This window comes from Larus michahellis, chromosome 5 (assembly GCF_964199755.1).
Source record: "Larus michahellis chromosome 5, bLarMic1.1, whole genome shotgun sequence".
NCBI classification, from domain to species: domain Eukaryota; kingdom Metazoa; phylum Chordata; class Aves; order Charadriiformes; family Laridae; genus Larus; species Larus michahellis.
Genome location: NC_133900.1, coordinates 37,358,470 through 37,386,156, shown reverse-complemented (window position 1 = coordinate 37,386,156; position 27,687 = coordinate 37,358,470). Strand labels below are relative to the sequence as shown.

Here is a 27,687-nt window from a genome sequence, read left to right as displayed (position 1 = left end):
TTCTTTAATTACTTCCAGCGTTTCACAGGTCGTTAAAGAAACTTGAGTGACACCTTGTAATGTAACAGTTACATATTCCACAGCTAATGATGAGGAGGACTGACTTTATTAGCCCAGAGCAGTGCTTAGTTAAGCTTGTTTCTCATAAAGGCGGAAACAGGAAAGAGGTGACAATTTTTAAATGCCAGCACATTTTCTTGTCTGGAGCGCTGTTGAGATCATAATTTGGGGAAAGCAAAGTTAGGAAAGGGATGAAGATGGTAACTGTCCCTGGATGGTGCGTTGTTGGTGTGTGTGTATGATGGGCTTGTTTGCTTTTTAACTAAACTCATGCTTCAGGTTGTAATGTTAAATTTTCTTAAATTTTTTAGAATCCTTGAAAAGACTCTGAACATAATGTAAATGCTGATCTGCTCTTAATAACTAGGTCGTCTTAGTTTTTCGAACTATATTTGAAAAGATCTCTGTGTCATTGTACTGGCAAACCCTCCTGGTGAAAATGCAACTTAAAATGTATTTTCACTATCATCACTTATTCTAGTTACTTGATCGGAGTAAGATATACTATAAAGAACAGATTTTAAGGGTAAACTTAGTCTGAGATTAATGGAGGTGAACTAAAAAGTGTAGCTAACAAATATCAGAGCTATTTTAGTTCTTTTGAAGTACATAATTTCTAGAGGGCATTGATCCTTTGCTCTAATATATCATGATGTCTGTCAACAACATACTTAAGAAGCTTTGACTAACTGAATTCCTTACTATGTGCAGGTGTTAAACCGTCTGACTTTTGCATCTACACTTTCCCATCTGAGACGTCTGAATTCTCCAATTGGTAGAGATGGTAAACTAGCAAAGCCCAGGCAGCTGCACAATACACTGTGGGGAATGGTTTGCCCTGCTGAGACTCCAGAGGTAATGAAAGTAATATTTATGTCAGCTTTTACTCATGGCTGACTACTTTTATCTGCCATTGGTTTTCTATCCGTGGCACTTGTGATGATCACTTGCACTTTTTTTGAAATACTGACACGAATACTTAGTTTTATAGCTAACTCTAGTTGAATGGTAGAAATGAATAAAGTAAATACCACGTTTGGTGTCCAGTTCCTTGAGGACTCAAAGTTTAAGTTCTCATATCTTCTTGGGGGAACTTGTTGATTTGGAAATGCAGCTAAACTTTGTGTTTCTACTAGGGTCATGCAGTAGGACTTGTGAAGAACTTGGCCCTCATGGCTTACATTTCTGTGGGGTCTCAGCCATCCCCCATTTTGGAATTCTTGGAAGAGTGGAGTATGGAAAACCTGGAAGAAATATCTCCAGCAGCAATAGCTGAGTATGTGCAAATGAAACTATTTAAACAGACTTAAGTTTTTTGTCCTGCACAACACTTGAAGGTTTTGGAGTTTTGGTGTTTGGGTTTTTTTTTTAATTATTTTTTTGTTTTTCCCTCTTTCTAGTGCTACCAAGATCTTTGTTAATGGCTGCTGGGTAGGAATACACAAAGATCCAGAGCAGCTCATGAATACCCTAAGGAAGCTCCGTCGTCAGATGGACATCATCGTGTCAGAGGTATAAATTTTACATCTAGAGGTTGGGTGTCTTTTTAGATGAGAGAGAATAATGCCTTGACACTACTTTGCAAGCTCCAAATAGCATTATTTACAAGTCTTCTGAACATAGTTCACCTATTCACATTGCTCGAGGTTTTTTTTTTTTGTTTTGGGAGTTTTCTGGGGTTTGGTGTTTTTTAGGTGTTTGTTTGATGTTGTGTGTGGTTTGTTGTTTGGTTGGGGGGTTTATGTTTTTTTATTTTGTTTGTTTGTTTTTTTTTACAAAAAGAGGATCCAGTTAAAAAACATCGAAAACAGTTTCTTGAAATGCTTCTGTTTGTAGGAGTGTTAATGTTTGTTCTGTGCTGCTTGATAGCATCTGTAAGGTCTTCGCTTTAGGGAACTTTGTTATCCTATTTTGTGTTCCGTAGTTCTGATTCCAGGCTGAGACTTTGTACTCATGGGGTGCTGCTTTCTTCTCCAGGTCTCAATGATTAGAGATATTCGTGAGCGAGAAATCCGCATCTATACTGATGCAGGCAGAATTTGTCGACCCCTTTTAATTGTGGAAAAACAGAAGTTGCTGTTGAAGAAAAGGCATATTGACCAACTGAAGGAACGAGAGTATAACAATTACAGGTGAGATACGTTCCTGAAATTCAACTAATGTCTAATTTTCCACCCCCGAATTGGAGAGAGAAATGTTTAAAGCTTTGTGCAACACAAAGATGCTTTCTCTGCCTGGTAGCTTAATTCATATTTTTTTTTATCATACTGACACAGTTGTAGTAATAATAAGCCAGGGGAAGTCCTTATTCTTGTTACTGTTGAAGAGATCCATTTTAAGAGATCCGTTTTATTTGTTGAACAAGTGTTTCACATACTGGTTGTTCAGTTGGCAGGATCTCGTGGCCAGTGGTGTAGTAGAGTACATTGATACACTGGAAGAAGAGACTGTGATGCTGGCAATGACTCCAGATGACTTGCAAGAGAAAGGTGTGGCATATTGCTCAACATACACGCACTGTGAGATTCACCCATCTATGATCCTGGGAGTATGTGCATCCATTATCCCTTTCCCTGATCACAACCAGGTCAGTGCATCACTTAAGACATCCTGCTTTTAAAATTGATAGAAAACCCAGGGGGGTATGTGTAAAGAGCTTTATGTTTATACATACTGTTTTTTCCTTCTCTGTCTAGTCTCCCAGGAACACATACCAGTCTGCTATGGGTAAACAGGCTATGGGAGTTTACATTACCAACTTTCATGTGCGTATGGATACGCTGGCACATGTGTTGTATTATCCTCAGAAGCCCCTTGTAACAACACGTTCCATGGAGTACTTGCGATTTAGAGAGTTACCAGCAGGTATGTTGTCCGTTAATGGTTATTAAACAAAGATACTACTGTTTTGTTTAAACTGTATCACAGATGTCATGTGTATAATACTTGAATATTTAGCAAATGTATGTAATTTAAAATAATTATAGGTTAAATGTTAACTTGTAGCTTGACACCTAGACTGCAAAAACTACATTGCTAGTGTTGCAGCTGAAACTACTTTATCTGTATAGTCTGGTAAAATCTAACTGGAAAAATGCATTCTCTGTATCGGTATTTGCTAGGTTCTTCACAAGGGGTCACTCTTGACTCTCTTTTCTACCTAAAGTTGCATTTGCTGATACCATGTGGTTTTTCTGTGTGGGACATGGAGATTTTATCTTAGAAAGGGTAGAACAGCTTCATTGTAGAGAATGGAGCTTATTTTGAATTATAAGTAATGCCTGTTTGGTATGTGTGCATTCTTTCAAAGTATTTGCCCTATGTGTTATAGGTATCAACTCGATTGTAGCCATTGCATCATACACAGGCTATAACCAGGAAGACTCTGTCATCATGAACCGTTCTGCTGTTGACAGAGGCTTTTTCAGGTGAGACTTTGTACATTTTTTAACTGTTTGGAAGGAAAAAAAAAAGTATACTGAGTTGTCCAAAGGCTCAAAAAAAAGTCATAGTATGCTGGAAGACACCATTCTCCAAATCTTTTCAACCTGAGAAGCTTTTTTTGTTTTTTTAATGAGGGTGGAGGGAGCAGCACAGTGAAAATAGCGAATGTGTGTCTTAGCAAAACACAGTGATTAATGGTTCATCCTTTGTGTAACCTGACTTGCCGCTCTCTCTTCCCAACTCTTCCATTTTGTTTTTATTTACTATGTTTATTGTTCTTTGTATGGTGGTTAAGTGAAAAAATATTTGGATTCTTTGCTGTTATATTTTTATATAACTCTTGCCAATTATATGAACTCCTTAATGCCAACATATAGTGTTTGTAATATAGTCTTGTCTTTAGTAGCATAACAGTTGCTACCAGTGAGGATTGGGCATGTTCCTCTCCTTAGTAGGACTGCTGTTGGGACAACTGGCAACTGATGTGACTTTGGGCATTATAGTTTTTAGATGTCTGTGCTTAGCTGTACAGCTGGTCAACGCGTTTCTAGCTTTGTTCATTTTCTTTTGTCCAAGTTGAGCCCAAGAAGTCTGTGCATGGTATCTTGGATCTGCTGCCTTCCAGTGTAGAATTAAGTATGAATGAGACTACTAGACTTTTATGGCTTATGTGAAGCTTTTATAGAATCTCCTGTCTGCATGGGAGTAATTAAATGTGGATAATATTTATCTGAAAGGCTGTGGCTTTGGCGTGCTGGCAAATGAGGCAGCAAAAAAAAAACCTTTATAAATTGAAAGTTTTCCCCTGCAGCTCAGTTGTGGCACTGCGTGCAGCACTGTAAGGTAGCAGTGGAAGCCTAAAAATGCTTGCAAAATGGCAGGTATAAGGGGAAAAGTAATATGAGAATGATATGATGATGGTGATGTGAATAATCTTGAGGCATAACAACTGCTTTTGAGATGTCAAGCAGATCTGAAGGTCTCCGCAGTTCGTCAAAAATTAGCATGTTACCTATATAGGTACTTTGGCAATATCTGAAAAGTGACCATCAAAATGCCCCCTGAAACTGTTTTGTGTTTGTTTGGTGAGGTGGTTCTTGTTTTTGTTTTCCCTTCCTCAGTGATGGACAGATAACGAGACTTTAGAGGAAAGCTTGTGTGGCATATGAACATTATTTGTTTTAGTTGTCATTAGTAATGGTAGCTGTAATATATGATAAAAGGATGACTATAGTGAAATTGAGATGTCCAGATGAGGAAAAATGATGCTGGTTTCACTGGAAAAGGCTTTATAACTTTGTTTCAGATCTGTGTTCTATCGCTCATACAAAGAGCAAGAGTCTAAAAAAGGTTATGACCAAGAGGAAGTTTTTGAAAAGCCTACACGTGAAACTTGCCAAGGTAAGATATAGGAGTGTATGAAGACTGAGTTTTTAAATTAATTTTTTGTGGGCAAGCTTGTTAATGTTGTTGAATTGATTCCATCTTTATTTTGGGATATATAAAATAGCAGAAATGGCTGTATTAATAGCGAAATACATCAGTTGAGATATTTGCATAAAATTATCTTTAGATGTTTCAGCAGTAGTCTGAAGTTGCAAGCAGACTTGTTGAATTTCTACAGAAAGTCAAAGTCAATATGTTGAAAAATTTGAGTCTACTTTTTTTTTTTTCTTTTTCCCAAGGTATGAGACATGCAATCTATGACAAACTTGATGATGATGGTTTGATAGCACCTGGGGTTCGTGTGTCTGGGGATGATGTCATCATTGGCAAAACAGTGACACTGCCAGAAAACGAAGATGAACTGGAAAGCACTAACAGACGTTTCACAAAGAGAGACTGTAGCACTTTTTTGCGAACTAGCGAGACTGGTATTGTAGATCAGGTCATGGTAACCCTTAACCAGGAAGGATACAAGTTCTGCAAGATTAGGGTAAGCACTGACATGCGTGCTTTCTACTTTTAATCATTTTTATTCTGTATTTAAGTTACCAATTGAATGTTTTCCTATGGTTTACAGGTACGGTCTGTAAGAATCCCACAAATTGGAGATAAATTTGCCAGCAGACATGGTCAGAAAGGAACCTGTGGTATCCAGTACAGGCAAGAGGTACTGATTCCTCCCCCTTGGACTCCTTAACATTTTATCTCTGATCTTCTTAGCATTGGAACTGTGTGAGTGAGTTGTCTGTGGAATATCTACTAGGGTGTAATAGATTGACTTAAACTTAGCTAAAATATATTTAGAAAGGGACACAGCTGCTTCTTATATGGTACCTCAGTGCCTTTGAAGTGGTTTAAAAGATTTAATTTGAATCCATGGATCAGCTTTTCATAAAGCTGATACTCTGGGAAGTACTGACTGTCTGTTTCCCTGCTCTAGGATATGCCCTTCACCTGTGAAGGAATCACACCTGATATAATTATCAACCCCCATGCCATCCCTTCCCGTATGACCATTGGTCACTTGATTGAGTGCCTTCAAGGGAAGGTAAGAAGAATCTTTTATGCTGCATGTCTGAGCAATATGAATTAATTTTTTTAAATTTTATTTTCCTTTTTTCCCTTTTTGATAAAGATACTATTTCCTGGTAGGTGCTAATCCACTAAAACTCGATAGCAAAAGCAGGTTTCTTGGGGAAGACCTACAGTCCTGTAAATGTTGTCCACTAAGTCAGACTACAGTGTATTCTCTCGTCTGTTCTTATTCCAAATATTTCATGTGACCTAGAAAAAGGCATAACAACGTTGTTGATACTGTATGGTTTTTAAAATATTAATGTACACTGTGTAGCTGATAAACAAAGCAAGATAGGGTACTTCACAGGCATGGAATCTCAAGTTCTGGCATTAAGAGTTAAAACTGTTTGAAACAGCTTAATGTTGTCTGACCAGTCCTTCAGAAATCTTACAAGCTTTTGCAAATCTCTTCTCTGTAGGTGTCTGCAAACAAGGGAGAAATTGGTGATGCTACACCTTTTAATGATGCTGTCAATGTGCAGAAGATTTCCAATCTCTTATCAGATTATGGCTATCATCTAAGAGGAAATGAGGTATAATAAAAATATGAATTCACTGTCATTTTTTTAATATACATTTGATGGATAGTAAAGCTCATGATTCAGTGATTGCATTGACTGTTTCAGGTCCTCTACAATGGCTTCACTGGTCGAAAAATCACATCACAGATCTTCATTGGTCCTACATATTATCAGCGGTTGAAGCACATGGTAGATGACAAAATCCATTCTCGTGCAAGAGGGCCAATCCAGATACTTAACAGACAGCCCATGGAAGGTAGATCTCGGTAAGGATGTTTATTAGTTTCTGTACAGTGTTTTCTTTTTCTTTGAAGTTTTTAGCCCTAAAAATTAGCTGCCTCAACTTTGCAGCTAGAACTTAGCACACCCATTTAGCAACACGTTTTCATGTGTTTGGCTTAAGATGATGTATTGGGTGCAGGTGTCAAGGTTTTGGTAGCAGGAGGTGCTGCTGGGGTGGCCTCTGTGAGAAAGGACCAGGGGTCACCCTGTGTTGGATGCAGCTACTTACCACTGGCTCCAACAGATCCACCGCTGGCCAAAACTGAGCCCATCAGTGATGCTGGTGGTAACATATTTAAGAAAGGGTAAAAAATGCTGTGCAGCAGCTGAGAGAGGACTGAGAAAATGGGAGAGGAATAGCCCTGCAGACAACCCAGGTCAGAGGAGGAGGACGGGGAGGAGGTGGTCCAGGTGCTGGAGCAGAGATCTGCCTGCAGCCCATGGAGAGACCATGGTGTAGCAGGTTGTCTACCTGCAGCCCAGGGAGGACCATGGTAGAGCAGATATCCACACTGCAGCCTGTGGAAAGCCCACACTGGAGCAGGCTCCTGGCAGGAGATGTGATCTGTGGGGGACCCATGCTGCAGCAATCTGTTCCTGGAGGGTTGTACCCCGTGGGAAGGGCCCATGCTGGAGCAGTTTGTGAAGGACTCTCCCATGGGAGAGACCATGCATTGGAGCAGGGAAAAAGCGTGAGGACGAAGGAGTGACAGAGAGGAACTGTTATGCGCTGACTGCAACACCCATTCCCTCTGTGATCACAGGGAGGGGAGGAGAGTTGGGAATGAAAGAGTTAAGTTGAGCCTAGGACAAAGGTAGGGGAGATGATGTTTTTAATTTTGTCTTTTTTCTCACCATCCTGCTCCATTTTTAATGGGCAATAAATTAAACTGATTTTCCCCATGCTGAGTCTTTTTTGCCAATGATGGTAATTGGTAAGCGATCTCCCTCTTTTTATCTTGACCCACGAGCTTTTCCATCTTATTTTCTCCCCCTGTCCTGTCAACTTGGGGCGGTGAAGAGAGCTGCTTGGTGGGTATCTGGCAGCCAGCCAAGGTTAAACCCACCACAGACAAGTAGAGAATGATTTAATTGTTTACCTCATTTTACTATACGGTTGTGCATGGTTGTTATCTGTCTGAGATCTGCTTTTGAAATGCTCAGCAGCAGTTACAAATGATTGTGTTTGCATTCTCCCTAATAGTTTTATTCTGAGGTGTTAGAGGAGAATTAATGCACAGCTTTACTCTTGCCTTGTAATACTGCTGTTGTGTTTCTGCTAAGTTGCTTGTTCCACCAAGAAGAACTGATGTATTTTGCCAATGGACTCAAAAGTTGATGTTTTCTCCTTTTTTCTTTTCCTTTTTTCAGTGATGGTGGCCTTCGTTTTGGAGAAATGGAACGAGATTGCCAGATTGCTCATGGAGCAGCCCAGTTCTTGAGAGAAAGATTGTTTGAAGCTTCAGACCCGTACCAAGTCCATGTCTGTAACCTCTGTGGCATCATGGCGATTGCAAACACAAGGACTCACACCTATGAATGCCGGGGATGCCGTAATAAAACTCAGGTACGTCTGGTTTTCATCAGCCAGTGTTTCTCTTTGTGGGTAAGAGGAAATGCTACTCGGGTGAACAGGACGATAGGGAAGTAAATATTTAAAGAAGCACCAGAGCAATTGCTATTTTAGTTTAATAACTGTTATAAGTGTTTATAGTGCCCTAGTTAATTTGGATGTTTCCTTATTAATTTTACAGTGTTGGCTTGTCGCTTGGCAGGAAATGCTGTTCAAGTATTTTGCAGTGCAGTGTTTTCATAGGCTTTAAAAGTAAACATTTGAGAGCTTATTTTTAGAAGTAAAACGCAGAATCACAGGAATTTAGAGCCATTGTCCTTGTGACTGTCCCCATGAAGATATTTATGGTTTCAGAGCTGGGTCCCCAAGGGAGGTCTTTTGTGTTGCACTTTTTTTTTTTTTTTTTTTTTTTAAAATAAAAAAGTTCTATAGTGTGTGCTTGGTTACAGAACTATGTCAAAGGAGAGTGTCAGCAGAGATAAAAATAAGTTGCCTTAAACAGGCTTGTTCTTGTGCTAGGGACTGACTGCTGCAACTCTAACAATGGCATTTGGGTTACTGAAGAGCTGTGTGCTGGAAATCTTAACTGCATTTACTGCATATCAGGCACACTTTACTACGCATGTGTTCCCTTGTTAAATGGCTCTTGTTTAAGATCAAATCACTTGGCTGCAGGTTTTATCATTGATGTTGTCTTTGAGATAGCTGCTGTGTAGCTTCTACAGACAGTCTGGCCTTCCCTCTTGCTTTGTTACTGTCTGTGAGCAATTCTTGTTAAATGCTTTCATGAATAACTTCAGATTCACTTTTGAGCAAGTTATTTGTGTAGAGGGTGGTGGAAGCTGATGCTTTCAGAGTGCTTATCACAAGCCTTTTGAAATCTCTTTCCAGATATCTTTGGTTCGGATGCCCTATGCCTGCAAACTCCTCTTCCAAGAACTGATGTCTATGAGTATTGCACCTCGTATGATGAGTGTGTAGCCCTTTTTTTTTTTTAAAAAAAAAAAAAAGATGAGACTGAAGTGCTCAAGTTTTGTTTCATTTTGTGTAGGTCGCGTTTAAAATACAGTTTTACTCATCTGCTATGTGCTGTTCAAAGGTATGTTTATTTCCTGTAAATAGAATTAAAATTTGTAATCAAACTTGTGAGTCTCTGTGTATCTGAAAGTGCACAAGCAAATCAGTAATCAAAGAGTAAGGGAGTTAAGAGGGATCGATTAGTGTGCTAGAAAAAGCCAGAAGTTACAGCTCTCCGAAGTACTTATTTAAAACTGTGCGTAAGTGAAAGTCCTCACATCACAGCTCCGCACCATCATCTGTGGAAAAACAAAAACATGTTACGCTCCGTACTGTTCCAAGGGGTAATATCACAACCTGGGCAGTAGCACAGCGTGTGAGTTTTCTGAGTCTATACTGGGAGCAAGACCTGACAATGCAGTCCTGACCCTCCTTCCTTCTTCCCTTCCTTCCTTCCCTACTGCAGGACCACAGCAGCAGGGGGATGGTAATAGATGGCATTTTTCTGTGCTGAGATCATCTGGACGAGGGACAACACACTCCCTAACTGCGTAGCATTGTAGTTATGGAGGAGCCTGTTGCATCTGACAGTTTGTTCCATTAATGTTATCAATTTACTTTAAGTAGTTGTGGACCGCCAGCTTATTGCTTAGCTACAGCATGCTTACTTGAGGGCTTTCCTACAGCTGAGAAGAAACAGCTGTAAGATGTGATGTGTGTCTAAGAAATAAACCATGAGGCAATGCAGGCAGTACTACAACCTCGCAGCAGAGTTACTGTGAGAGGGGGAGGGAACATCTCCTATTCTGGGGTATAAGTGTGCTGCTCATGGCACGACTTGGTAGAACTCAATTTCATTCACATCTATAAACAAGATGTTTGAAAAGGAGGGGATTAGAGACTAGCCTAAAAAGCCTTTAGCAAGGTTCCTGTGCATTAGTGATACTGGGATTCATCTTATGCTCTTACTTCAATGCCAGGTGCTGTTAATATTCTCATAAAAGAAGTCTTTCAGCTATTCAGGGAAGTCAAGACTGTATAGTTTGGATAAAGCTACTGGGATTAAAATTAAGGATTATGTCTAAAAGTGGGTTTGGGCAGCACAGTATTCTCTAGTTGGATGATTTGTTCCCAGTGCCTCTGCTTCTAGCATGGCTATGGTTACCGTTCCAGCTCTCTGTATTTATTCCAAAGCCCATGCGGCCGTGGTAGTAAGCCGTCCTCTTTGCAGCTGGAATGAGGGTGTTGGTTTGCCATCCACTTTGCATGCAGCCTGGCAAAGGGGACCTGGGTTTGAAAACTGGCTGAGGGCTGGAGGGTAAAGGCTTCAGGTCTTGCCTAAAGGCTTGCTGTGGCATATCTGTCCCCTCCCCGGTTTGACACTCTAGCATACAGAAAGAATGGCAGGGACTAGGATGTTTCCAGGATGGGGAATAATAATGAGGTGCAGGAACTTGGCAGGAATTTAGTGGTTGAAGTTCCCCCTCTGTCTTGGTGCTGGTTGTGCCAATACTGCTCCTAGGAGAGATGGGCAGGTTTGGAAGTGTCCAGAGAATGCTGAAAGGACGATACAAATCTAGGGCTGGAAAACCACTGAAAGTTGCTTTGTAAAAAACCCCAAAAGGTGTTTTTCATTTGGTATCTTAATCTCCAGTACTTCACAGCACTTGGGGTGTTACTTAATAATCCCTTGAGAATTCCAGCAGCTGAGATTTGCTGGGAATGTTTTGCCAAACCCAGTAAAAGCTGCATGTTGACTGATATTTCTAGTGTGCATTTTTTTTTTTCAGAAAGCATTAAACAGAGGTGGTTCTTCTGTATCAAATAACTGAGTAAACTGTTAGGGGAAAGAGCTGCTGAGTGTTCAGCCACACTACCTACCTTTGGTCAGGGCTATTTCATGCAGAGTTTCCACAACGTGGATTTTTGCAGAAGCTGTTGCCTCTCCTTTGGCGTTTGATGCATGACACTCATACTCTCCAGCATCCTCTTTGCTCAGAGGAGATATCTAGGGGAAGAAACAGCCCCCCCATCCCCCAGTAAGTATCCTGTGCATAAGGTACCTTATGTAACTTGTTAATTGCTTGAGGCATAATGAGATTAACGGAGTGCATGAAGTAGCAGTTAATCCTTAGGGACCACACTGACTGCATGATTTCTTCTACCTGCTCTCAACAGTCTGGTTCAGATTGCGGTGGCCCTTTCCAGTAAGGGAGACAAGCACCCACTCCTGTAGGTCAGACTAACCTTCTTCTCTGCTGGGCCAAATTAAGCGTGTTATAACATTCCCTCCTTGTCTTTTATTGTTTACTTAGTTTGGAGATGTGTCAGAGCAGTGTAGGGGGAGGGAGGCCGGGAAGAAAAAGCCTTCCTACAACATGCTGCATCCAGTCAGTCAGTTTGGCAAAATCATCTGCTCAAACCTTTCCTTCTCCTTTTTTCCACCTCCACTTTTACAAGCGGTGCAGGAACCAACACCCTGAGCTGTGCTCCCCTGCTGCCAACTTCTCTGCAGCTGGGTGCTATCATACTTGCAATTCCCTTACTGGGATGCACAGCAGCTCCCTCCCACGTGTGGCGGTCACCAATTAGCCTGCAGGAACTCCTGCAGCTCAGCAAGTCTGTTGCGCGAGAGCTGGCTTCTGCACTGGGCTATTCTCAAGCAGGTGCTGTGCTTCACTGAGGGAAGGACAGTTCTGCCAGATCTGTAAGGGCTCCTCAGCTGTGGGATTTTCTTAGGGATGCCTCGCCTTTGCACTGATTCCTTCCTAGACACGGAGAGGGTCTCCTTCCCACCAATGGCAGCAGGAAAGTAAGAACATAATGAGATCTTTTATTAAAGTCTCACCTTCTCTCATCATAGAATGCATGCTTCTACTGCATGCTAAACAGAGGTGAAAAACTGCAACGGGTAAGGCTGGAGCCAGCTGCCACCCTTCCCCTTGGTGTCTAATTCACACAGGTTGTTTTCCTCTAAACGCCCTGTCTGTTGCCATGTGTCTTCTGTACGGCTCTTCCTTCATGAGTTGTTTGAAAACTGCTCTGTACTCTCTGTACTGTTCGTGCAGCTCTGTGCATACACAAAGTACTTACAAGCACCCAGCCAGTCACTTCGTGTTTCTCGGGGCCCCCTCGGGTCTGGATGGCCAAGTTTTCCCGATCCCCCGGCAGAAGCTCCATCCTCTGGACGCCATACTGTCCCCGAATTATCTAAACAGAAGGGTAGAAAGGTGTGAGAACGCTGGGGCTTATTTATGCTGGAGCTGTTAGGACCATACCTGCACACAGACAGCGTCAACGCTATTTTTGCATGAATGCGTTTTGTGCAGTAGCAGTATTTTTTCTAGTGACAGGATTCTACCTTATCTTCCGTGTACTACCCCGTCGCCTCAGCGCCTGCAGGGGGGCTGCGCTGCCCTTGCCTCAGCAGGAAGGGAGAGAACAGCACAGCTGACTGGTGTGGATGGTGCTGGGCAGTGGGGTGAGCAAACATGCCCTGCACTGGCCTGGTCTCGCTGAACCCTTGTGCCTGTTCCCAAAGGTGTGTTTAGCCCATCAAATGGTGCCCGTGCTGAACAAGGAGGAGGGTTCGGCTGCCTGCAGCTGCTGGTAGCTGTACATCAATCCAGGTCAGCAGGCTCGAGCAGCTGCCTTCTGGCTTGGGACTGCTGGGACAGCAGGAGCTGACTGTTGTCCTTGTTTGGGCATGCTCCCCCGCAACTTTCCTGACGATCAGGCTTTTTCGCATGGCAGCAGCAGTGAACCGAGTGTCTGCACGTTGCTCCTGGAATGGGCTCTCCCTGCGTGACCTGTGCTCTTCCCAACAGGCAACCAGCAGCCCTGTAGCTTTCAGCTGCAGCAAACCAGGCCGTCCCTCCTGGTGGGGACAGCATCGATGAGAGAGCAGCAGCACAGCCCTGCGCGTCTGGGCCCGGAGGACAGCATGGGATAAGTGGTGCTCAGCCCGTGTTACCACCAGGTCAAGCCGTCTCTCGGCTGTGAGGAAGAGGCAGGAAAAGCAGAGCAGCACTGACGGTCAGTGTAAACATGGCATCTGCTTGTAAACAAGCAAAAAATGCAGCCTGGGTCAACATGCCTACATTGCATGCTCACCCGAGAGTTTGCTCTGGGACCCTTATGAGCAGAGTTTGCTGCCTCAGAACAGAGCAATCTCTGGGCCAATCTATTTTTTTTCTCTGTATTATCGTTAGTCTAGTATTGTTTCAGCTTAATTTTAAGACCCAAGCGTCCACAAACCTGTGGCATCTGAAGAGGCTACAGAGGCCATGCAGTGGCTCTCAGCCCCATGGCGAGGATCCTCTCTGCCCTAAGCCAGGCATTACCAGGACGCTGCCAAAATCAGCACATTACCAGAGAGAACTGCCCCATGGGGTTTCCATGTGGGTGACCTGCGTCCACCCACCTCAGAGACCGCCGTCAGCAGCACGACAGCAGGTAAAGGGACTTTTTCCCTGCGTGCTCTGAATACTAGGTGCTACCAAGAGAAACACAAGCTCCTGTTCTGCCTTGGGATCAACAAGAGTTTAGACAAAGATTAAGCACAGTCAGATGTTTGGGGCTGGACAGAACTGCACAGATGGGAGAACTCATCAAAGATGCGTGTTTCTAAGGAGGGATCTGCTATGGCCTTTAGGCTTACCAGGCAGTTTCAGCTGCCTCAGGTTTGCTATGTCCCAAGAGCTCCTAGCAGGGCCCTTACCTTGTTCCAGATGAGGACAGGGGTTGGGATGCCCATGACTTCACAGCTCAGGTAGATCTGTGCTCCTGTCACATTCCAGATGTCCTTAGGAGGGGTGACAATGGAGGGTCCTGCAAAAAGGGGAGAAATGCTTTTAAGCACCAAGTGACTGCAAGCCAGTCTCCGTGCTTGCCTTTTAAGTGGAGCCAGTCACTTCTGATGGGTTTGGAGGATAAGGTGAAGGGGGGGGGCCTGCTTGGAGCGAAGCTTACTGGACTGATCCCACATCACGGTACTTCCCTCTCCAAAGCTACACACGCATCCGACCTTAAACTCTTCAGGCTGATGGACATTTGTCCCAAATGGAACCTCAAGTGTTGAGCAGTTCAGGTGATCAGTCCATCTACTTGCAAGACTGAGGTTAGGGGCAGGACAGTGTTTGTATTCTGTTCTCTTAGGGATGGAGAAGGACATTACGAATTGCTGCCTTTGCTCACCGTGCAACCACCAAGCGCCCGGTTGACACTCAGCTGGCGTGGAGCAAAGGACCCCCGAAGAGACAGGCTGGGTCCCACTCACTCTCCCATGCCACAGGGGAGCTCGGCCAGCTTTGCAGTGTCCTTTTTCCCACCACGATTTTATTCTGCAGCAGAGCCCGTGGCAGATGGCTACCTGTTTTACCTGTGTGCAATGTCCAGCCAAAGGAGGCTGGTTGGAGGGTGGCAGAGCTCTCCTTGGCGGGGGTCGTCCAGGAAGGGACCAGGTGAATGCAGAGCTCCTTTTTCCCCAAAGAGCTCCAATCCCTGGTTAAACAGGGAGTTGTTTCCAAAGCCAGATGGGAACAGAGCTGTTTTGCAGATCTGGCAAAGATGTTTACCCCTCAGGCTGGGAAATGTTGGAGACGTAACCCATATCCCAGGAACAGAAGAATGACCTTTTCTGTTCAGTCCCTCTTCAGTGGAGCTGTTTTGCAAAATGCAGCTATTAATTCCCCACAATGGGAAGTGCAGACCAAAGGAGCACATAGTGTTTATTTCCACTTACTGATAGTTGAAGAACACAGCATATTTTCCCCTTCTGCTCTGAAGATGCAGGCAGTAACAGGAAACTGAAGCTCCCATTAGGCTCCACCAGGAGAAGGCATTTCCTATGCGAACAAGTACTCCAGAGCCAGCCTGACCGAAGCCCCTGGGTATGCTGGCTCACAGACCATGGCTCATTCCCAGCCCCATAGAAGAGGGGCAGATTTGGGTCCTGATGCTCCTTCTGGGGTCCTGAATATGACTGACCCCATCCCTGCACATGCACTCTGCCTTGCAGCCCTCTTGCAGGTGGCAGGGAGCAGGTTTCGGGTGCATCCCACTGCACAAACACCTTCCAGCAGAAAGCTGGTGTCTTTTTTCCTCCTTGGGATCTGGGGGAAGATTCACACTGGTATCACCAGCCAGAGGACATCAGCCATGCCTCTGTCTTAGCACAAGGGATGATGAGGTGGCTCCCCACTCCCGAGCAGCTGGTGGGATCACAGAGATCTCTCCCAGGGATCTTTTCTGAGACCTCCCTCTCCAGGAATGACTGTACACGACCTGCTGGTGGGAAGCCACTAAGAGGCCAGGGGTGTCCAAATTCTCTGTTACAGAGCTATCCCAGTCCTGGTTTTAACAGAAGGCAGCTGTGTAGAAGCAGGGAGTTTTTATGCGTAGCTGCAGGCGATGGTTAAAACCACACCTAATGATCAGTAGGGCTGGTTTCCTGGCAGACATCACAACCCAGGTGTTCCTCATCTGCACAGGACTGAATCTCTCCGCTGAGAAAAGTATTTCAGCAGCATTTCATTACATCGCTTATCCTGTTCTTGGTTGTGTTGCTGCCTGGACTGATTCCTGTGCGCTGGCCAGGAGAGGGGTGTGTCGGAGTCACAGCACCTTTTCCCGTATGGAAGGGTTCTGGAGCTATCCTTGCTCCAGGTGGCCCAGAGCAGGTCTGTCCCTCCAGGCACTGCACAACACCCCACTGGGGTTTGTTCCCCTGAGCACCACCGTAGCGTAGTACAGGGGGGTGACCCATGGGGCTGGCACCCAAGCACTGCCTGGCTCCCTTTTCCTGGTGTTCCTTGAACAATACGGCACTTGGCGGCTCCAGTGGGATCCGAATGTCCCCAGGCTGCTCAGCTCACACCATGCTCTGCACGGACCTCCGGCTGATGTGCGCCCAGCACAGCCTGCTGCTGCCACCACCTTCTGCTCCGGCCATGAGAAACCCTCCTTGGGCAAGGTGCCCTTTCTCGGGCAGAGCTGTCCCCAAGAGGCAGGGCCACATTTGCCACTGTTGACACCGTCCTCCTCCTCACCGGTTGCTGGGGTTCTCCATGAGGCAGGAGAAACACAGCTGCCCCAAAATGACCACCGCAGAAAAGGAGAGATCCTGATTCTTATGTTAAAAGCCAAGTGGATTTTACGGCGTTACGCTCTTCCAGGACCTGGCTCAATTCTCCCCTGGTTGGGAACCAGCAGCATTCAACACAGCACGAAATCCACTGCCCGTAGTGTCACAGTCTGGGCTGACGCTGAGCTTCCCCCTGTACCAAGGGTCTGGACACCCTCTGCCCCTGGACATTTTGCTCGTCCTGCCAGGACCAGGTCACACCAGGATTTTTCTGCAGAAACTGCTGGCAGGGGAAAAGCGAGAGAGAATTTCTACCCTCCTCCTGGGCAAGGAGAAATTGTTTATCTTCCCTGGAAAGGGGAATTGCCTGCGCAGCTTCACAGCGAAGCTCCATCTGGCTTGGCACAGCACAGCGAGAGCCTGGCCGTAACGAGGCAACCCCCAGCTCGGGATGTACATCCTGATCCAACCAGGAGGAATGTGAGAGGCTGACTTTGCCTGCAAAAAGGAACTGGGAGCATTCACAGGCCTCCGCCTCCATCCGGCACAGCCCTGAGGCCGGGAGGGAATACACATCCCGAAAGATGCAACAGTGTCATGGGAAGAGTCAGCGTGGTCTCTCGGGATATTTGACTTAAATCCAGACAGCCAAAACTCTAGAGCTGGGCTTCTTCCTCCACTAAAAATAAATGAGAAAGGCCAAGAAGTCAGCAGATTTGAAGTCGAACCACAGCAGCAGTTAGACTCCCACCACTGCCGGCTGACACCCGGGTGCATGGCAGCCACCCTGCTCACTGCCTGCGCTGGTCCCACTCGCGCTCTCTCCCACGGTCCCCCAAAGCAGACAGAGATGGGCAGGGGACACAGCAACCCAGCACAACAGGAGAGGCAGGGGATGCCTGAGCCTTGCGGGGACTTCAGAGGATGTGAGGACCTTCTCTCCTGCAAGTCATCCCTCTTGCCTCAGGGGTCCTTGTGAAGGCAGCAAGGCCACCAGGACTGGAAACAAGCCCACCTTGTACCGAGCAGGTGACTTGACTCCCGCCAGCAAGGAGACCCCTGCCCCTTGTCCTACAGCCTGCATCTGACAGGGCTTGTTGCTCTACTTGCAGTGCTGCCCCCAACGGGGAATGCTTCTCCTTCCACTTCCTTTGGGCTTGCAGGTTGCACCTGCTGATGGAAATGGTCACCAAGACCAGAGATCCTCCCCGCATCAACGTGTCTGAGTGGTCTCTGCTCCCCACCGGGGACTGAGCCAGGGGCACCGTGGATGTACAGGACGCTCCCTGCCGGTACTTGCCCTGGCTGTGCCGGAGCTCCTTGGCCAAGAGGACATCGCAGGCTGTTGATGGAGATCAGCTGCTCTCCGCAGACACTTCAGGCATTTCCTCCCCACTCTGCCCATTGTTCCTCAGACAAATGGCTCTCCCTGATCCGGGAAGGGGCTTATTTACAGAGCCGGGCGAGCTCATTCACCCCGGGAGAGGAGCCCGAACGCACAGGGATTGTGTTTTTCTGCAGATCACAGGGAGCTGACAGCCTGCATTATGTCAAAAGCAGCAGCCAGAGAGGAGTTCCCATTGCTGTTACTGCAGGCGCTTTTCTGCTGCAGGAGCATGCAGCAGAGCCTGTGACTTCCTCGATGAGGCTATCTATCATGTGGCATTTGGTCCCGACACCCCTCCCACCCTGGGCACCTCTCCTCTGCCCAGCCGCAGCAGGCAGAGACCTGGCATCTCCCAGCCCACCCAGCCGCCCCTCGCTGGTACCACGGTGGTCTACCACAGCTCAGGTCCTCCCTGATTTTCCTTTGGCGTCCACACACACACACAAATAAATTACACTCCAGCAAGCAGAGCAGTAACTCTATGTGAAATCACGGGGGCTACGGGTTTGTCACTAAAGGCAGAAATAAGCGCAACATTAAGCACTGTGGGGTACTTTATGTGGGGGCCCTGGCGCTTGGGTGTGCATGGGAAGTCCCGACCACGAACACACGAAGCTGTGTACCCCACGCCGAAGCTTCCGTGGGTGCCAGCCTGATTCACAGCCAGCCCTCCTGCGCCACTGTGCCACAGCCCTGGATGAAACCCGGGCTGGGAACGCTCCCCGTGAGACAGCAAATGAAAGCAAAAGCTAGACATTGTCCACCCTCACAAGCGCTTGCAAGTCTGAAAATAGATGCACTCCAGTCTCCTAAATTGCTGGGAAAGTATTTTCCCTTCAAAATGACTTTATATGGAGAAGGGGAAGCCTTCTGTAAGCAGCATTTACTCATTCTAGCTGGCACGGCCTCAGCTGCTCCCTCCCAGGTCAGTGCTCCAAGAGAGGCAGCAGCAGATGGGAAGGGCAACCAGCTTCTGGTCTCCCCCTTTACCTCTTTCGGAAGGCATTTCTCCGCCTTCTTTAACCTGGCCTTGAAGAGACTAAGCAGTTACAGAAAGAGGCTCCGAGACATGCAGACCAAAGGAGATGATGGATGCTGAGCCTGTTCGGATGCCTCCCTTCAGACCTCAACAGCCCAGTGACCCTGGAAAGGCTGCAAATGCAAACGCAGCTTTGCCCCAAGCCCTGAAGACTTGAGACTGAGTCAGTAACAGCGTGAGGCAGGGCCTCTGGCCACCATCTATCGGCCATGGACCTCCTCCTGCTTCCCACGCCACTGGGCTCAGCACAGATCAGACCGGTGCAGCCGGAAATCCCACCCTTGATGCCTTCAGAGACATTGTGCATGATCTTTATATGGATATTTACCAGTCCTCCGTGGGGTTCATCTATGGGCTGGGAGGGAGGAGAGGGCGGCACTACGAAGAACAAAACCCCAAGCCCTTTCTCTCTCTGCCGCATATAGCAGCATCCACAACGCAATCCCAGACTCGAAACTGGGCTGATGGGGAGACCAACATGGCCGAGGCCGCTCTGAAGCTCAGCTGCAAGCTTATAACCACGCTTACCCCTAGAAACAGCCAAATGCGGAAAGGCCAAGCCCTCTGAGTGGAGATGACACTGCCCTTGCTATCAGACTGCTTCAAGTCAACCTCTCTCCTGTCTTTTCCTCCCGTCATGCCTTTTTTTTCCCACCTCCCCTTCCTTTTGCCAGTCTCTGAAGTATGCTGTCCCTGGGGCCAAACAGGCAGTAGCTTTCTGCAAACACACTCGCAGCTTCCCAGCCGTATCTGGATGTGTATTTGGGTTTTTTTTGTCCCAGACAAGCTCTATCAAGAAACTTGATAGAGGCCACCACCACCTCCCTTCTCTTCGCGTGACCTTGGCTCAGTTTTACTAAGACAACTGTCATTATGGCACAAGGAGGACCGTGAGCTAAAGCCTGGAGAGAATGTGAAAAGCTTGCAGTGGGTGCCACGGAAACAAGGCATGGCAGCATTTATGCATGGCAAAGCAAGTAGGGCTTCCAAAAGTCCAACCTGATTAGACACGTTACACGGTAATCTCCTATTTAGTGTGAACCTCAATCAAGCTCAGCCCAACAAAGGATTAAACGCATTTTTTTAAACACAGCATGCCTTTCCAGCAACAGAAAAAACAATCACAGGGAGGAATTTGCTGATCTGTAATCATTCCTTCCTAGTGATTTTTAATACGCTATGATGATTGAGAATGAAGACGCAGGTGAAATATGGGGATCCTCTTGGGTAGCGGAGGTATTTGCGTAGTCCCTGGCACACTGGTGCTCTACAAGACTCTGAGCTACCAAGTAATGTATTAAACAGCTTCCCTAATAAGATTTTAGCACAGTTACCATAAAAACTCAAGCTCCAGTGAACCAAAACCTTCTCACATAACTAAACGCCTTTTAAAGAGGAATTTATGGCCTATCCTACAACAGTGGAAAACCCCAAAGTTACAGATGGATTTTAACAATAGCAGCATAAAGCTTCAGTCCCAGAAACTCTGTCTCAAAATCCCAATGCACAGTGTGCTGGAAAAGCAAGCTCCATGCTGGATCACATCCCCGCACCACGCTCCACCTGAAAGGACCCCACGGGACAAAACAAAAGGTGGGACCCCAGCGTGCACCTCTGCAGCTCTGCTCAGCACGAAAACGCTGGCGACATCCACCTGCAAAAACACATCCCTTTCCTCTGCAGTGGGAGAAAGCAGGTAGCAGGCCCCTGCTGCAAGACCCCCACTTCCAGACAATGCAGAAACCCAAGCCAGCTTCCCAGGAGAATTAGGGAATTCAGCTCATTTCCAAACGCATATGACTTAGCAAAAACTTGTCTAAATCTCTCTTTCCCCGGCAAAGAGGAAAGCACGCATAGAATGCGGATATTCTTTTAAGCCCCTTAAAATCCAGGAAAGGAAGAACGGGAGGAAAGAACTAAAGCAGCCTAAGCCACTTGTTAACTAAAATGCACAAATCCAGAAGAGTTTCTTGCAAAATGTGATCAGATACGGACTGTGCTCTCTGGTGTCTAAAAGAGTTGGGAGCCTTTGAATTTAAGGCAGCTGTATCAGGAGAAGATGAGCCAACGTCAGTGATAACAGCAGTCTCCCATCTCCCAGAAAGTTTCCCCCCAAATCCCCTGTTTCTGATCTACTCTGGCAGTGGATTAAAAAAAACAACAACAAACCACCCTCAAACTAAAACATTTCTGGCAAAGCCTCAACAGCTGAATTTGGATGGAATGAGCCAACAGATGTGATTTATGTTTCTTCTTTTAAAATTGACCTGTGGGAACTCGGCACCTCTTCATTCAGAGCGCAGATGCAGCTTTATGGGACACTGAGACACCAGCAAAGCAAAACCACCACTGGGAGAAAGTGGCAGGACTTTGGGGGGGTGTACTTGCCCCTGGAGCCGTCAGTATCCACAAGAGCCTGGCAGCCACGATCCTACATCCATCAGCCCGTTTTTTAAGCCCTGTGGACAGCCAAGAAACCTTGCACCCATCTTTTCCTGAGCCCCAGAGCTGGTGGGTGTCACGGTAGCAAAAAAACCCTTCTAGGAGGGATGCTGTTTGGGCTTCTGGAAAGCCAAAAAGATACCCCTCTGGGGGGACAGCTCAGCTCCAATGACTGGGATGTCTGTCCCCAGACCAGGCATCCTTTAGTGCTGGTTACAGTCAGCTTTAAACGAGTTTCTCTCCTGGTCCTGCTGTTCATAAGCTCTGCAGCCTGCGGGATGGATTCTGCAAGGTGCTGAGCCCTCATCACCAAAGGACAAGCCCCTGCACGGTCCCAGCACTGGGAAAATACTTTCATGGAGCCACGGAGATTTAAGCCACGTTCAAATCAATAGAAATAAAGCAGGCTGCTTGGCGAGCCAGCAAATCTACCCTTCACAGAGAGAAGCCCCGAGTTTCTACCTGTGGGAGGTCTTTGTAGGTAGGTACAAAGCAGCACCAGCTCCCTGAAGAGTGAAATGCTGTCCTCAGATGTCCACCGAGAGATGCTTTGTGGTACCCTGTGTTTGGGCAAGAACAAGCATTCGGCTTTCACCGAGAGATAAGCGAGCACAAAAGAAAGGCAAAGCCTTGACTGACAACAGCAAAACAACCTGGAGACCCCAACTCCGCTGGGACGAGTACCAGGGACTTCAAACAATAAGGCCTTTGGGCTGCAATGAGGCAACTTCAGCGTTATCTCCAGCAGTCACAACATGTCCCTCGAAGCAGGTATTTGCTGGTAGCTAACGATAAGAGACACTTGGGGGTATTTGTCCCTTCTTGCACAGGCTGGCAACAACTCCGTGCCTGGTATTTTTCAGCTCAGAGAGCTCATCATGCCAAAAATCCCTCCAGCTTTTTGATGGGGGTTGGTGCTTTGAGGCTGTATTTCTGCCTGGCTTGAGCTGAGCCACGCAACCCTAATTCTTTATGCCAGTTGGCTTTGCATGGCAGTGGGTACCGTGCTCCTCCCGCCCCAGGTCCCAGCTGGCTGTAAACAGCCTCAGTGCATGCACTGCAAAATGAATTTCAGCCTAAATTACTGAAGGCGCCGACTGCGTAAGAGGCTCTTCTGAACATCCATGCACAGCTGGGTGACGGCAGTGGCCGAGGGCAGCGCCCCGGCTGTTATGGTGGCCTCGCTTCCTGCCGAGGGGACCACCAGTGGTGGCACCTCTGGCCACCTGTACCAGACATCAGGTTCCTGCTTTGCGTCCGGGCCTGCCCTGCCTGCAAGAGCTGGCAGCAGACTTAAGCGTAGCTATGCATATTCATAGGGAGAGAGCAAAGGGCTAATCCATTTAAAGGCAATGCTGGAATGCAGATGAAAAACTTCACAGCATCCGTCTCCTGCCTGGCCTCAGTACTGGGATTAGCTACAAAAGAGGCTGCCGGGCACGAGGGTAGAGACAGGATGCGGCTACTGGCTAGTGGCAAGGAGCCGGGCAAACCCCGAGCCAGCTGTGAGCGCAAGCATGACGGCACAGCACCAGCCCAGCCAGGAGGGAGCACCACGGCATCGCTGTTGTCCAGTTCTGGGCTCCCCAGTTCAAGAAGGACAGGGAACTGCTGGAGAGGGTACAGCAAAGGGCTACCAAGATGATTAGGGGACTGGAACACCTCTCTTATGAAGAAAGGCTGAGGGATTTGGGTCTCTTCAGTCTGGAAAAAAGACAGCTGAGGGGGGATCTCATCAACACTTATACTTAAAGGGTGGGTGTCAGGAGGATGGGGCCAGGCTCTTTTCAGTGGTGCCCGGCAACAGGACAAGGGGTAACAGGCACAAACTGGAACACAGGAAGTTCCATCTCAACATGAGGAGGAACTTCTTTACTTTGAGGGTGGCAGAGCACCGGCACAGGCTGCCCAGAGAGGTGGTGGAGTCTCCTTCTCTGGAGACATTCAAAACCCGCCTGGACGCGTTCCTGTGCAACCTGCTCTAGGTGACCCTGCTCCGGCAGGGGGGTTGGACTAGATGATCTCCAGAGGTCCCTTCCAACCCCTGTCACTCTGTGATTTCTGTGATTGCTGCCTGGTCCCAGCCGGGAGGGAGTACCACAGCATCGCCGTCTGGTCCCCCCAGAGCAAAGGCAGGCAGCTTTGCAGTGCCCCGCTGACACAGCACCGACAGCAGCCCTGCAACATCGAGGAGCTGGGAATCAAGGAGGGTGCCTTTTTCCAGCTGTTCCCAACAGTCCTGTCCACGTGCAACCGAATCCAGGAAGGACTGGCTGGATCCCTGCACCTGCCAAGTGCGGGTACAGCAAGGGTTATCTCCATCCTCTCAAACTCTTCTCAACTGTGTCTTCTTTTGCTCTCCAGCGGGAAGTTTTGGCTGCGACGGAAATACCTTTTTCTGCATGGCTTCACTATTTTTGTACAAAGAACACAGGCATGAGATTCAAGAGGTCTGGGAAACAAACAGCAGAAAGAGAATCCTGAGGACAAGGTCAAGGCGAATTATGCAGGGCCAAGAACTGGCTCCTTCCTTTTGCTATTGAACAACAAAGAAACATCCAAGTTGTTCCCAGTCGGTGCGCAGTATCTCTTAGTAAGCAAAAACTGTCAAATATCTTTTTAACTGAACTTTTATCCCCTTGGAAATGTATCTACGGTGGAAAAGGATGTGTGTCTCAAGGAGTATGTTGCATGTTAAGCCTTCTATAACTGAGTGCTTTGTTTCCAGGTGGCTCTACGCAAGCCCACACGGTGTTATCTACGACAAATCAGTAGGACTGTCCCTCCCAGCAGGTATACCCCCTCCAGGCCTTTTGAATACCTGGTACGTATGGGACAGAGAGGGAGCCAAGGTGAGGGAGAGGGTATGAAATGCAACCCCAGTTAACCAAGGAATTTTAATTGCCCAAGTCTTTGAATTGGTTGTGGCCGATCCCTGTGTCCCAAGCACGTTATTTCAAGGCAGAAGAGGAGGCAGCTGTGGAAGGCTCATTCCCACCTTGCCTGGAAGGGGAGGTTTGAGCAAATGGTGGCAGGAATCAAGAAAGGGATAAATGGGCGGCATTTGCCCCATTTGCATCTGTCCGTGTCCCGCCTCCTGCTGTGACACCCCCAGCATACCGTAGCGCTAGGGTGGGTGAGGAGGAGCACCTAACAAGAAGCCGTTCCCAGACACGTTCCCTTCTTCTGCTGGATGCCCCATCTCCAGCTGCCGCCCTTCCTGCCGATGACAGCAAAGGCCAACGGCAGTCACAGCTCCACGTTTCCTCCTCCTGAGAACAAGCTTTCAAATAGGATGTGCAAAACAAGCCCTCCCGCTCCAGCTCCACTTGAAAAAAAAACAAGCAATCAAACACAGAGCTGCTGCTGGACACATGTTTTTCTGGATCTCTTCTCAGACTTGAAAGGCTGCTCGCTCTTGGACCCAAAGGACACGATCCTGATAGTCCAGCGAGCACACGCAGACACCTCAGAGCCCATCTGCCACGAGTGGGAAGCCCAAGTGCCCTGTCCCACAAGGACTTCTTTCTGTGCAAAAGCTGTCACGCAAGTGACTGACGCAGGCAGGATCCTGCCTGTCTGTGGTCTCCCTGTGCAGGATCCCACCCTAGACAGCGCCTTAAGGAGATCACATCTCTTTGTGGCGGGAAATGGCCAAAGCCAGAACTTCCACTCTTCGACTCCCACAGCATTTAGGTTCTTTTAGGAACCCAGAAAAGTGCTGTCTCCTATCTGGAAAGATACTGAAAGAGGCCCTACCCTGCGGGCCCGATGGGATGGATGTCTTCTCCCGCCTTTCTTTCAAAATCCATGTAGAGATTATACCTTCCCTCCCCACCCAACAGTCCTAACTGCCAGGAGGCCCTGAGGGCTACAGAAATACTTCCAGATGTCTGCCATGTGTGTGGGCTGAGTCGCAGCCTCAGCTGCAAGCCACAGAATGATGCATATCACCAGAAGAAGGTCCACAGCACAAGGAAGGTTCATGCAGTCCAGCAATGTCTCGGAAGAGTCAGTTGCAACACTGTTGCTGAGCAGCCCACGTCCCTCCTGCTCCCTTCCCCAAGATGCTGGGTCAGAGCTCTCCCAGCAGCAGGAGCTAAAAGAAGAGCAGCTCCCCAGAGTGACAGAGGAGGGGACATTTTGCCAGTGTTTCGGCACCACGTGCTCCAGCAAAGTTCTTAAACAACAGATAACAGCCTGCAAAGGTGTCTCGCTGCACATCTGCACACTAGAAGGGACCTTCTCCAAGGAAAGGATGCAGTTTGTGCATGGAATGGTTGTCCCACGCTGTGACGCTCTTCAGAGAAGCTGCCACTGTGATGGCCAGGGGACGGAGAAAGTCTCGTGGGAGCTGTTTGAGGCTGGCGGGTCGGTGGCCTCCCACCATGCTGCCTGGTGGCTCGTGTTTGCATTGACCTTATCAAACTCTGTCTCCATAATCGGGGTCAAAGCCTGACTGGGGCTGGGGCAGCAGCTTACTGGTATGACTACCAATGCCTGCTTTGCCATGAGCTCCTGGGTGACTTTGGGCAAGACAAGTGAGAAGGCAGCCCTCTTCACAAATAAGCACCTGAAGCGTGACCTCAGACATCTTTCAAACACATCTGCTCACTTGGTCTGGACTGGCGGGGCCAAGAAGCAGCATGTATTTTTAGGACTGCTGTGACTGTCTCCTGAGCCCGCTGGGCAGGAAAGGCTCCTTCCAAATGCTAGACGGAGGCCCAAACAGAGGCCGTTCTTGTCTCATCCCACGTTAGCCAGAGGGCTGAAGGTCCTTCCCTTCAGGAGTTATCAGCATACCACAGTGTTTCTGGCTAATATATAAGCCTGATGTTTTGCACTAGGTTTGTGAAAAGCCACACAGGGCACTTAATGGGCAACATCAAAGTACATAACCCGGTCCTCACCCAGCCCTTCACGCTTTCCACCGGGGTTTCAGAAACATTTTTTTGCAAGACATACTTGGCCTCAGTTCTGGGAAGAAAGAGAAGGAGGAGGTGGAGGTTGTGACCCTACACATACTGTGTTTATGAAAACACTCCTCTACCAAAACAGCATTGGTGCTGCAACATTGTCCTTGAGAAGTTCAGTAAAAGGCTTGTGTGCTGCATCCCACCCCTCTCCCTCCCTCCCAGCAAAACCCACTCTCAGGAGCCAGGATTTCTAGTAGATGCTCCGCAGCAGAACAATTTCTTCATTGAGCACCACCCTTAAGCAAAAGTTTGGGAAGAATCAAGCTCCTGGTTGGAAATGCTGCAAGTGCAAACTGCTACGAGCAGCTCACAGGAAAGTCGCTCCTTGTTTTCATTTCGAACCAAAGCAAGCCAGCGAACGTTGGCTCTGAATTTCTGTGGCTTTCACATCCATTTAATCATTTCCTTTTCTCACTGTTGGCAATCTTCCTCTGCCGAGCCCTCCCCTGGATAGCTCAACCCTTTTGTCCCATGCCACAGCATCCCAAATGGGAAGCTGGGCAGCGTAGTTCCAGCACAGCGGGAAGCCAAGTGAGAGTGTCTGAGTTTCTCTGCGTTTCTGGGTCTGGTCTAAAGCCTTACTCCAAGTTTAGGCAGCACCACCCGCCGGGGACTCTCAGCTCCATTTAAGGTGGTTTTGAAATCGCCTTGGCTTCACAGATAAGCATCCGGATGGGATAAACCGGCACGAGGAGCGCTTCGGACCAGCTTTTCCACCGTGAAGTCGGACGGCACAGCCTCCATCCCCCGACCCGCAACCAGCGCCCGCCGCCCGCTCCGCCCCGCTCCCTCCCGGGCTGCCGCCGCCCCGCGCACCCCCCGCGCATCTCCCGCGCACCTTGCTCGCAGGCTCCCTTGCTGCGCTGGCTGATGGCGGGCTCGCCGCGGCTCTGTGCGCGCAGGCTGGCGGCGCGGAGCTGGCAGCCGCTGCCGTAGGTGAGCCCGTCGCTGCCGCACACCGGGTACCGGCTCTTGCAGAGGCAGACACCGGGAGGGCCGGCGGCGGAGGGGGGTCCCGGGGCCGGTCCGCCCTTGGCTTTGCGGCGCTGGCGGCTCTTCACGCACTCGAGGCCGGGGGCGCAGCGTCCGCCGGTCGCCCCGCCGCCGCCGCACGCCTCGCCCTCGCCGCGGCCGCACTGCCAGCAGCAGCCGCAGCCGTCCCGTACCCGGCCCAGCGGGCAGCCCCGCGGCGGCAGCGGCGGGCACCGCGCCGGCTCGCAGGGCCCGCAGCCCCCCGCCGCCGCCGGGGCGGGCACCGCCAGCGCCGCCAGCAGCAGCAGCAGCGGCAGCGGCAGCAGCAGCGCGGAGGGCGGCATGGCGGCACGGCGCCGCCCGCCCA

The 27,687-nt window shown here is 48.2% G+C and overlaps 2 protein-coding genes across 2 annotated transcripts in view; one reads left to right on the top strand and one right to left on the bottom strand.

The window, feature by feature from the left end:
- The window catches only part of POLR2B (RNA polymerase II subunit B), a 20,011-nt gene extending 10,466 nt beyond the window's left edge, over positions 1 to 9,545 (top strand). Inside the window, exons 11-25 of the mRNA XM_074589606.1 lie at positions 772 to 915; positions 1,197 to 1,336; positions 1,461 to 1,572; positions 2,038 to 2,192; positions 2,449 to 2,647; positions 2,757 to 2,925; positions 3,392 to 3,488; positions 4,811 to 4,905; positions 5,190 to 5,440; positions 5,528 to 5,617; positions 5,891 to 5,998; positions 6,447 to 6,560; positions 6,654 to 6,814; positions 8,202 to 8,397; positions 9,295 to 9,545. Coding sequence (XP_074445707.1) covers positions 772 to 915; positions 1,197 to 1,336; positions 1,461 to 1,572; positions 2,038 to 2,192; positions 2,449 to 2,647; positions 2,757 to 2,925; positions 3,392 to 3,488; positions 4,811 to 4,905; positions 5,190 to 5,440; positions 5,528 to 5,617; positions 5,891 to 5,998; positions 6,447 to 6,560; positions 6,654 to 6,814; positions 8,202 to 8,397; positions 9,295 to 9,384 — 2,121 coding nt within the window. The 3' untranslated portion in view covers positions 9,385 to 9,545. The remainder of the gene's footprint in view (positions 1 to 771; positions 916 to 1,196; positions 1,337 to 1,460; positions 1,573 to 2,037; positions 2,193 to 2,448; positions 2,648 to 2,756; positions 2,926 to 3,391; positions 3,489 to 4,810; positions 4,906 to 5,189; positions 5,441 to 5,527; positions 5,618 to 5,890; positions 5,999 to 6,446; positions 6,561 to 6,653; positions 6,815 to 8,201; positions 8,398 to 9,294) is intronic.
- On the bottom strand, positions 9,491 to 27,687 carry IGFBP7 (insulin like growth factor binding protein 7). The gene is made up of 5 exons (XM_074589611.1): positions 27,187 to 27,687; positions 14,141 to 14,250; positions 12,514 to 12,630; positions 11,302 to 11,428; positions 9,491 to 9,719 (listed from the first exon to the last, which is right to left on the bottom strand). Exons 1-5 carry the CDS (start codon positions 27,662 to 27,664, stop codon positions 9,700 to 9,702), a joined length of 852 nt encoding a protein of 283 aa, XP_074445712.1. The 5' UTR covers positions 27,665 to 27,687; the 3' UTR covers positions 9,491 to 9,699.